This window comes from Culex quinquefasciatus, chromosome 3 (genome assembly GCF_015732765.1).
Source record: "Culex quinquefasciatus strain JHB chromosome 3, VPISU_Cqui_1.0_pri_paternal, whole genome shotgun sequence".
Lineage (NCBI taxonomy): Eukaryota > Metazoa > Arthropoda > Insecta > Diptera > Culicidae > Culex > Culex quinquefasciatus.
The window spans coordinates 31908546-31919927 of NC_051863.1; the positions used below are offsets into that span (position 1 = coordinate 31908546).

The 11382-nt window shown below is 35.0% G+C and overlaps 2 protein-coding genes across 5 annotated transcripts in view; both read right to left on the reverse strand.

Moving 5' to 3' along the window:
- The window catches only part of LOC6043247 (A disintegrin and metalloproteinase with thrombospondin motifs 9), a 355560-nt gene extending 344178 nt beyond the window's left edge, over window positions 1–11382 (reverse strand). For 3 of the 4 annotated variants that reach the window (XM_038259917.1, XM_038259918.1, XM_038259916.1), the window contains exon 1: window positions 10032–11382. The gene's annotated coding sequence lies outside the window, so the exon portion shown is untranslated. The remainder of the gene's footprint in view (window positions 1–10031) is intronic. The other variant, XM_038259919.1, reaches the window with a different exon arrangement.
- Window positions 761–11059, reverse strand: LOC119768922. Its single transcript, XM_038260721.1, has 4 exons — window positions 11052–11059; window positions 10903–11010; window positions 1037–1091; window positions 761–978 (listed from the first exon to the last, which is right to left on the reverse strand). The coding sequence occupies exons 1-4, from the start codon at window positions 11057–11059 to the stop codon at window positions 835–837; spliced, it is 315 nt and encodes a 104-aa protein (XP_038116649.1). The 3' UTR covers window positions 761–834.

The following is an 11382-nucleotide window of genomic DNA, read 5'->3' on the forward strand; positions in this document are numbered from 1 at the left end:
GATTATGTTTATTAATTATTCATAAAAAAACCAATCCCTGCCCCAAACCCCCCTTTTAAATGATCTTTATTTTCGCAAAATTACATAGGCTTTAGTGTGATGCTGGTGACAATCGCCGTGCCATATCCGCGGTCAACCGCTGCTGCTTCTTGCTGCTGGGCGTCCGCGTAATCCGAAGAGCCGATTCCAGATAGGCCGGTGGATGGTTGAGGTCATTTGAAGCTGCCCCCGTCGTAAACTCACGAATAATTGTGGCCTACCGGCACTAGCGGTGCCGTCGGTAGGAGCCTATCTGGATCTTGCCGAAATTAGGTAACTAGCCGAGGCTTTTAAGACAGGTCGGCGGGCGCCATCGTGCCGGGTTGTTGTTGCTGCTCCTGACTTTCATTTAATGCGGCTGCTGCTGAGAGTAATTTGCTGATAGCTGTTCGAAGGGCACTTGTCGTTCTACAGCAGGTTCCCCAGCAACGAGCTGGTCATCGACTGCGAAGGAGGTCCACTCTTCACCACCGAAACCGCTATCCTGGTAGGCCGGCGAAGGAGGAGGTGGTGCTGGTGGTCGCTATCGGAGGGTTTGGCGCGACAAAGGGTTTGGGAGGATTCACACCGAGTGTTCTCGCTCCGCTGAATCATGCGCCAAGCTTTCGAACGGATAAGTTGCGTCACTGCTGGCAACGAACTCGAACGACCCTCGTTAGAACTTGCTGTTTACGACATCCCACATAGAATAACCACCTGTCCCACCAGCTAGAGCGCCAGCATCGTGTTGCCCTCAGTACGCAGGACATGTCCAACCTCGGGTCCAACCTTAAGCTCACACACTGCGCAGCTGGACTAAGTAGGCGTTGATGACCAAAGATTTTCCGCAGGTTCTGGTCTTACTGCCTGGCTGGTTCCAGTACCCACAACCCTCAGCGGTCGCATCGAGATTGGCCGTTTGTCAACGGTGAAATCAAGGAACACCTTGCGATTGTCCACCTATATTAAAATAATTTTAAAGTTAGTTTTGATGATAAAAAAGCAACAAAAAACATACCTGACCAACGGAAACCGGAACTCGATTATTTCCCGACACAATCGTCCGGTGCTGTCTCCCTTGGCAATTGACGAGAGCACCGAATGTGCATCTCCAGAAAAAACACAAATCTCGAGGACATACCGATTCTATTGGCCGGAAATTGGCCACAGCAGAAAAAATCTTCGAAAACAAATCGCACGTGTTTGATCTTGTTTGACGTTTGACTGAAAAAGTGTTGGCTGTTTTACGCAAAAAATGACAACAAAACCGCTTCGGCGAAATGCAGCGAAGTGTCACGAAGGTTCGGCCGTACACCAGTAGGTGTCGCTAGTGTGCCAAAATTGCTCAAACGGAATCTAAACGGAGTCAAACCGGAGATTCCGTTTAGAAAATTTCGAAACAATTTTCGAAGCGGATTCGAAGCGGAATGAACCCGTCATGCGGAAAACGGTTTGATTGGGTGGCCAACTTGCACATTTTCTGCGCTGCTAGAACTGCTGGGAGGAACATTAAGAAATTAAATAATGCACACAATATCATGTTGGAAAATGCGAAAAAATAGCTATTAAAATACTTGGCAACTCGTGTGGCGCTCGTCTAGTGTTTCAAAGATTTATGAGTGCTTCATTAAAACAGTCTATTCTCAAATGAATAAACTGAAGCAATTCAAAATAATTATTTTATTTGGAGTATTTAAAGCATATCTTTATAATTCGATACATCCTCTACTGGTTTGTTCTTATGCAATAGAGCAATTCTCCACAAAATCGGTATTTTTTTAGAATTTTAATTTTTGTATTTTTTAATCCGACTGAAACTTTTTTAGTGCCGTCAGTATGCCCAAAGAAGCCATTAGTTTATCCATATAATTTTCCATACAAATCTTGCAGCTGTCCATACAAAAATGATGAATGAAAGTTCAAAAATCTGTATCTTTTGAAGAAAAATTTTGATCGATTTTGTGTCTTCGGCAAAGTTGTAGATATGGATATGAACTACACTGAAAAAAATGATACACGGCAAAAAAATTTTGGTGATTTTTATTTAACTTTTTGTCACAAAACATGATTTGCAAAAAAAAACACTATTTTTTTAAATGTCAAATGCCAACTTTTCAGAAATTTCAAGGTTTTGCAAAAATCATTGACCGAGTTATAAATTTTTGAATCAATACTGATTTTTTTCAATAAAATGCTTTCCCCTGCGTTTATAATCAAAAAAGAGATTTTTTAATTAATGATTGTAGAACAACTATACTGATCTATAACGCACTTAAAAACTATTTTTTTTGATTGACATGGCTATGATTTGTTTTCCTTTTATCTTACTTTGAAAAATATTTGCAACGGCCTAACTTTTCATAGCATTTATATATTTTATGCTTCCGATACTGAAAATCCATTTAATTCTCATTTTCTTTTATTTGAGCAATTCTCTTCGAAATCAGCCTATTTCAACCATTTTTATTTGTTGTGTTTTTTATTTGGATCATACTTCGTTGGGGCCTTCCCTATGACCAAAGAAGCTATTTTGTGTCATTGGTTCACCCATACATGTCTCCATACAATTTTAGCAGCTGTCCATACAAAAATGGTACGTAAATATTCGCAAATCTGTAACTTTTGAATGAATTTTCTGATCAATTTGGTGCCTTCGGCAAAGTTGTAGGTATTGTTGAGGACTATTGAGAAAAAAATAGGTACACGGAAAAAAATTGCCGATTTGTTAGTTAATTTTTTTTACAAAAACTCAATTTCCATTTTTTTTTTTCATTTTTTTTTTTATTTGTTAAAGTGGACAAAACCCGAAACTTTTGAGCCATAGTATGGTCAAAAATTCTGCCACAGGGTTGTAATTTTTTTAATAAATATTATTTTTTGGAAAAAAACGTAATTTAACACATTTTTTTTAAATTAATTTTTAATGTAGAATTGGCAATCAAAAAGTGCCCCGTTTATTTACAGTATTTTTGATTTTTAAATAAAATGATCATGGATTAAAATTCCTGAAAATATTTGTTTTAATGTTCTGAAAATTTGCTATAAAATTGTCTAAGAGGCATTGAAATTTGGACCTCTGGTTGTGAGATACAGCTTCTTAAAAAAAGAAACAAGAAAATTCATGTTTTTTTTAAATCTCACCCAAACAACCCTCCATTCTCTAATGTCGATATTTCGGCAATGATGAATGTTCAATGTTGAAAAATGAAACACTTGTAAATTTTCCGATCTTTTCAAGACTAACACTTCAAAAAGGCCAAACATTCAATTGTACGCCCGTAACAACTTTTGGATTATTTGAAATTTAATTCCATAGCTAGGAAACAAACATGAGATCTATTTTGAAAAAGTGTTTTTGTTGTATTGTGGCCCGAATTTTTATTCAATAATTTGAATATATAATGATTTATTTGTAAAAACATTGTAAAGGCTTGAAACATAATGGTGATCAGTTGGGATACACAAAAAGATAGAATAGACAAATTCACCCTACCAAACAAGCAAAAAAATCTCCAAAATTGTGATTTGATTAAAAAAAACAATACCTGGAAAGAGGCAAAGAATTATCCGAGCCTCATTTTTGCAATTTGACTGTTTTCGTATGATTAATTTGTTTTATCGAAAAATATACTGATTCAATGTTGCTAATTTACTAAAGCTTCATTAAAATATTACGTTACTAATGCTGAGGAGTAGTTTAATCAGGGGTGACCAAAGTATGGCCCGCGGGCCAAACGTGGCCCGCGAGGTGTCTTTTTGTGGCCCGCGGACCCATTTTTAATGGTCATGTAAAATGGCCCGTTGACCATTTGCAAAGTGAGTTATTGTTTTTCAAAATGAAAGTTAATTTTAAACGTTTTTTGCTAATATAAAACTAAACATTTATCCATATTTTGAACCCCATTTTACAACACAAATATTTCGTTCACAAATTTTCTAATTGAAACAATTCCACACGTTTCAATGTAAGTGAAACTAGTTAACATCGTCTAAATTTTCATCAAACTTAGGTAGAAAACTGTAATAATAACAAAAACCCTTTTAATAAAGTGAGCATCAAACTCACTTTGCACTTAGAAACCTTTCATCTCGAGATTCGAATTCATGACAGTTGGATAACGAATCTGATTGACAACCATCTGATTCTAGCAGGCAAAATATTGAAATTTGAGCAATGAGGCTTTTGCAAATATTTTACTAAGCTTTTTTTTTTAATTGATACCGAATTGCGCACTTCACAGCGTTGCTGAGAACATTCACCTACCCAGATTGGGTTAGGCTCGGTTGTGCACTGTTTTATTCTTTTTGGATACTTTGAACGTTGTGAGTAAATATGCTTTATGCATTTCCCAGTGAGCTGGAGCTCTGTGAAGGGATTGCATTGAACCTAATCTAAGCTTTTGTCACCCCAACCCTCCCATCCATAAAAATCGGTTCGAAAAATAAGAGCAAACAATATTTTTCAAAAAATTTCAAACTTTCAATGAAAATTTAAATGCAATCAGCTGAAATCAATTTAAACCTTTTTTGAAATATTTTCCATTATTGCCTAATTGGGTTCTAAAATTAGCTTAACTTTCTGATATTATTGTTCAATACGATAAAACTTACTTTTCTGAGTACAACGACCCTTTGTACGGCTGCAAAAGATATAAATTTTAATTAAAAAAAAATTAACTTCGCGGCCCTTCTTGACAAAAAAAGAGCTAGGACAAGTAGGACAACTCGTTCCAAGAGGACCAAAGTCAATCGAAAAAATGTTGTCTTATCAATTTATTTTTTGCATGAAAATTAAAACAAAGTGATCAGGATTGGTTTTTAATTATGTTGTTTACCGTTGTACATAAAAATTTACGCAGGACCCGATTTTTGGAAAATAATAGATGGATAAAAATACGCCGTCGCATAATTTGTTCAGATTTTATGTCTTCAAAATAAATTAAACTTCAAAATTTCAAGTACATGTACATTCAACTAAATACTATTTTTTCCAATATCTAAAAAAATAAAATCAATAAATCTTAGGGGAAACTGTCATTTTCTATTTTCTATTATTTTTAAATAACAAAAATGTTCAAAAAATAACAGAAATTAAAAAAAAACTGTTTATTTTATAAAAAAAAAACATCTATTTTGATATTTATTAGAAAAAATAGATCTATTTTGTATTTTAAATTAAAAAAAAGTAGTTAATTTTTTTAATAATATATTTTGTACAGTTGGCCCGCAAGCTTTTTTGAGCTTAAAATTTGGCCCGGCATTCAAAAACTTTGAGCACCCATGAGTTAAATGGTTGTTTTACGTTTTGTTTATCATACATTTTTTTAGCAACTCAATAATACATGGATTTCACAAGAATGTGAAATTACCAACTCGTGTTTGAAAGGCTATTATTTTGGGCAAGCAGTAAAATTTGGCGATTGTATGTTCCGTGATTAACCGAGATTTACCCACTAAACTGTCTGCAGTGAAACACGATCCCACAAATCTTCCCAAACAAATTGGAACCCACAAAAAAAGCATTTAATTTTTATCTAAGCGCCAGTCACTCAAAAGGGGGATATCATTTCGCCAATCGCATCGTGGTTATCTCTTCGCATTCAATTTAATTTCAGCTGCAAAACAAGCAGAAAATTTCCCAAATGTTTTTCTTTTTGCTTCGGGTTCTGCGAAAATTGTGCGAAAATTTCGGGAGGAAAACAAATTAACTTCCCACCAGAAAACGGAGAGTGCACCCACCAGCACCACCACCGTCAGCAGATGCGACACACGCAGAAGAGTGGGCGCGGTCCATCACACGCCCCACACCACCCTTCCTTGATATCATCTTTGAGGGGGCCTACATCAGGAAGAAAACGCCATCCCAGACGACTAGACATCTTTTGCGACGATGTGCAAAAATAAATAAGAGAAAAGTCTGGAGGAGTGTTTGAATAGGGCGTATTTGATAAAAATGCTTTTTACAAAAACAATTTTTTAGCAGAAAAACTAAATTTTCTACAAAATTCTGCTTTCTAATTTTCATGAGCTGTTTTCAAAAAAGAGCAAGAAGAAGAAACGTGCGTTTTTTATTGTTTTTATAACTTCAGTACAACACGCTGCTTTTGCTGCTTACTAGCACTATAAATAAATGCAACTGTTTATATGTTTGATATTTACACAGGCCGGGTCGCAGCACACGGCTGATGGCTCTGCTAGAAACCGGTAATGGCTGAACGTTTTTTTCCAAACGTTTTTTTTTCTGACGTGAAAATTTTGACTCACCATTCGTGAAAACACGTTTTTGGGACACACTTCCGGAGAACGCGCTAAGGAGGGTACGAAAACAGCACGCAATTTATTTTTCAAAAATTATAATTGCAATTCTGGGGGAAGGAAGTATTTTCAATTCTTTATTGTTTGGCCTATTTAATCAATTTCTTTCTCTTCAGAATGTATGTCAAATGACAGACATGCGAGTTCGCAAAAATAAAGCACCTTCTCAATCAAAAGCAGGTTCGTTATTTGTACAAGTGTTCCAACAAAACCATCACGGCGATGATCTGCGTCCTTGTCTGCGTCAGTCTTTATTACTCTGAAGGTGAATTCCTAACAGGTTCTGAGAAGCTTCTTTCTGTTTCGAACAACTTGTGATGGGCATTTAAATCAAAATAAAACAAAAGTTTAGAATTGGTACTTGATAAGTGATGTGAATTATTCTGTTCAAAAAATTATGAAATTTATTATACCAATTTTAAAGAAATTAACTAAGCACTTTTTCATATTAAGCTTGTTTTCAATTTGAAAATTGCAATATTATTGCAATACATATACAAAAAATAAAATATATTAAAAATGGAATAACAAATTAGAATTTGAACATTCCAATGCAAAAAATAATAATGAAAATGCTATATACCCGTATATTCATTTTATTTTTAATGTAAGGCTAATGCAAATATTTTTCAAAGTTTTTGTCCTCAAAAAAAATATGAAAAATTAAACAACAAGCCATGTCATTTGAATGAAAAAAGTGTTTTAACATGCGTTTTAGACTAATTTAGTAGTTTTGCAATAATTGTTTTTCAAAAAATTAATAATTTGACAAAAACAAAAAAATGCGAAAAAAACCTTTTTGCGGCAAATCAAAATTTTTCAAAAATTCAATAGATTTTCGAATAAGCCCAAACATGCTAAAAATGATTCTCAATGCATGCATTTGAAATTGATTTCAGCTGATTGCACTTGACGTTCCGTTGAAATTTTTGAGTTTTTTGAAAAAATATTTCGGACCAATTTTGAAGGCATCGGGGAGGGGGGGGGGGGGTACAAAAACGTTTAAAAATATTGGTACCACCCTAATATTAAAAGAAAAAATAACTTAGCGGAAAAGCATTTTGCTGGACTGTTAATCGAAAAATTACTCAAATTCAAATGATTTTTGAACAAACTCGAGCATGCTAAAATGATTCTAAACTCAGAGCAATGCATTTTAAATTGATTTCACCTGATTGCATTTACAGATCCATTAAAATATTGTGTCTTCGTTTTTTTTTGTGACCTGAGCCAATTTTGAAGGGGGGGGATAAGAACTTTCAAAAACATTTGCAACAAACTAAGGATTCTTCAACATAGAAAAAATAATCATGTGCTGATAATTCATGCCTATTTTATCATTTTCAATCACTCCTCCAAAAAATGAATTATTTATCCACAAATATTAGATTCTTTTCGAAAAGAACTTGTTAAAAATAATGTAAAAGGTTAAAATTCATTTTTAAACTTTATTTTTTTCTAAATTATAAAATATTTGATTAGGTTTATTCAATAAACTTCTTTTAAAAAGAATGCCAATAATTATTTATTGTTTTGTTCCTAATCCTCAACAATTTCTCAAAAAAATAGAGAACAAAATAATAAATCATTTATTAAAAATGTTAATATTTATTTGAAAAAAACTTGTCAAATCAAAATGGCATTTAACAAATAAAAAATAATGATTTAGGTTTTAACTATAAACTTCCAATCAATAGAAAAAAAAACTAAAAAAATTGCTCGACTCGATTATCCGAAGTTTTGGTTACCCGATTGTTTGTATGGGACTTCGACAGTCAACTTTTTTTTTTGTTTTGTATTTTTTTTATTCAATTCGAGTTCTTCGACCCCATTGTAGTCTAATTTGAATAGTTGATTGCATTTTGAATACTAAAATGACTTTTTTAACATTTCATCACCGCCATTTTGGCCGCCATCTTGGATATTAAAATAATTGGTTAATAACTTTGGCGTAGTTTAAGGGTTACACTTTAGCGATATTAAAAAATAAGTTGAAGAAAAAAAATCGTGGTTTCACGAAGATTCGGTTAACCGAAGTGAAATTTTTCCAAGGCCTTCGGATAATTTAGTCTGGACTGATGATAATAAATGCTATTTATTTTGTATGTTCCCTACTACTACTACACTTAAAAACACGTTGCAAGTATTTTTCAAAGTTTATGTCGCCCCTTTTTTTAAATCATATTTAGCATGTCTGGGATCGATCAAAAATATTTTCAATTTTTGTGGAATTCCAATGTACAGCACCGCAAAATATTTTTTTCGGCGATGAAAAAAAATCTCTTCAATACTTGGATATTTTGACAACAGGTGTAAAATGCACTTTAAACACTTTTTTTATTCAAATGTTGAGACCATAGAGTGTTATTTCAATTTTTATATTTTTTTATTTTAGCAATAATAAAAGCGAATAAAAATCTTGTAAAAAGTCAAGATTTTTTTACAGCAATTGCCCTGGCGTTTTTGATAAAAATTCATATTATAAAACACTACCTGTGGATACAAGTTCCCAAGCCACGAGAAAAAATAAAAATGGATGAAGCGATAAAAGCATTAAAAGAATTTTAATGTCCTATTTTGTTTGCAAATATTGCGTATAGGAAAACATAAATTCCATCACCAATAAGCACTATACAAAGCTTTAATTGATTGAATGACACAGGCTCCAAAACCACAATCGAAGAAAGTTTTTTTCATAAAAAAATTAAGGCATTTTTGTTTAAAAAAAAACATTTTTTTAATAATATATAAAAATAATAGTATTTTTTATTCTTAATTAGGCCGTTGCAAATATTTTTCAATGCTTATGTCGCCCCCCCCCCCCCCTCCCCCCTTCAAATGGACCAAAAAATTCAGGGAACAAAAAAAATTCAAAAATCTTCAACATTTTAATGAAAATAGAAGTCAAATCAACTCAAACAATCTAAAACGCATTTTTCTGCATTTATAATCATATTAAGCATGTTTGGGCTGGATTAAAAGTATTTTGACATTTTATGAAATTGCAATGACAGCACCGCAAAAACTTTTTTATTGCCATACAAATAAATTTTAGTCAATACTTAGAGTATTAATGAATGCAAAACAACTGGGCAGGTGGAAAATGCATTTTAAACACTTTGTACATTCAAATTTTAAAACCATGGCTCGTAAATTCAATAAAACCATTCAAGTTGTTGATTCTGGAGTTTTTTTTAAAAGGTCCAATAAACCAAATTTTCAGTTTTTGCTTTTTGGGTGTTTTTTAATACCCCTGACTCAAGGAGGTTTCAAAAACACCCAAAAAACAAAAAATGGAAATTTGGTTAATTGGATCTTTAAAAAAAAAAACTCCAGACTTCTATCATCACCATTGAATTTAAATTCCACGCCCTTGTCTCCTTTCCCAATATTATCCTTTGTTTCATCGAGTGGCCATAACAATCAACGTCGAAACCTTTTTTTTTATTCGCTACAATTCCATTAAATCGGTGTACGCAACGTTCACAACCGTCACCCATCAAAATAAAACTCCAATCTCTTTACAACGTCCATCATATTTATATCCTTGCACTAAAAGTCATAAAATCTCTTCCTCCCAGCGACCATATCAATAAAACTCGCTCGCAATCCATCAGGACAAATCCATCATCCATTCTTTCTCAACACTTAGCGAGAACGAAAAAATCGAGAAAATCTCCAAAAAGAACGTCACCTACCTCTCAGAACAAAAACCGGAAACTGCTCAACCGCGCTCGTCCACTTCCGTCAACAATAAAATCGCAACAAACTCTTTATTTTTCTCTCTCTTCTTTGCTTGGAATTACTCTGCTCGCGCGCCAAAACTTACTTCTCTACTCGCAAGGTTACGTACAACCCGAAAAAAAAACCTGACCACTTGGCAAATATTTGCTTCGAAACTCTTCTTGTGTACGTTTTTTTTTCTCAAATTTAAATTTTCGCTGCACAATTTTCACGCACTGCCACACAAAATGCACCACAGTAAATGACCTGGTTCTTCCGATTGAAATGGTTTTATTTGCTTTTTCTTCTTTTTTTTTGTCACACTTTGATTCAGTTGTTCACCGATTCTTGAATTGAAACAACACGCGAAAAACGCACGAAGGCACTTTTGATTTCTTCTACTGCCTGCTTAACTTATTCTACCAGTGTCGCCGCCACCACAAACAAATAAACACACACTTACACAAACATTAACACAAAAAAAGTCGCTTCGTTTTGATCTAACCACAATCTCGTTTAAATGTCAAGTGTTATCCTTTTTTGATAAACAATTTAAAAACGCGTGTTTCGTTAGCGCGTGCGTTCGCGTCGAGGTGTTGATGCGTACTCTCGTTTTTCTTTTTCTTTTTTTTTTTTTTTTTTGGGTGAAATTAATCGTCGAGTGCTAACGAAGAGCTGTTTCTTCGGGCGGGCCGAAATTCAAGAACGTAGCGCGCGATCGTCGCACCGGTCTACACCGTACACTCTATTGCAAACGGAGAGGCCCCGTGAAACAGGTTGGCCGAAAGTCGAAAATCAATTTCCATGAATATTCATCACGGGGTTTTCGATCATACCACCACAAACCCGACCGGCAAACACACATATGGCACCTGGTTCTCCGAGCTTAGATCTTCGTTCCCAAGCGCGCGATGCAGCTTGAAGACTTGGCCGGACTTGGCCGCGGACGAATTCCTTCACCGGTAATTGAAAACTTGTGCAAAGCGCAGCAATACCGGCCCATTCCAGAACAACCTGTGGCCTGTGAATGAATCGGGCGCGCGCAAATTCAATGAATGAAACCCTAGAGGCCCCCGTTGACAGGAGCAGTCCGTGTTTCAGATCTGCTTGGCGGTGCAAGTTTCGCGAAATTCTCGATCACCACAGACAGACAGACCCGATGTCAACGCTTCGACCGTCAAGAACTCACTGATCGACCGCGGCGGTTCCTCGGAACTGCACTACCGGAACACACACGTGCCAGAAGAGGCGAGGAGGAGGAGGAGGGGGGTCTCTAAGGTCCTGCTGACCACCTTCACACCGAGTGACCGTCACCGTCGACGTACG

Excerpts from the sequence above, each read along its gene's own strand:
- LOC119768922 (XM_038260721.1), bottom strand. Across the intron at positions 1,092-10,902 it reads TATGTGTGTTTGCCGGTCGG|ACAGCACCGGACGATTGTGT; the intron begins GTTTGTGGTGGT and ends TTGCCAAGGGAG. Across the intron at positions 979-1,036 it reads TTCCGGTTTCCGTTGGTCAG|GTGGACAATCGCAAGGTGTT; the intron begins GTATGTTTTTTG and ends ATTTTAATATAG.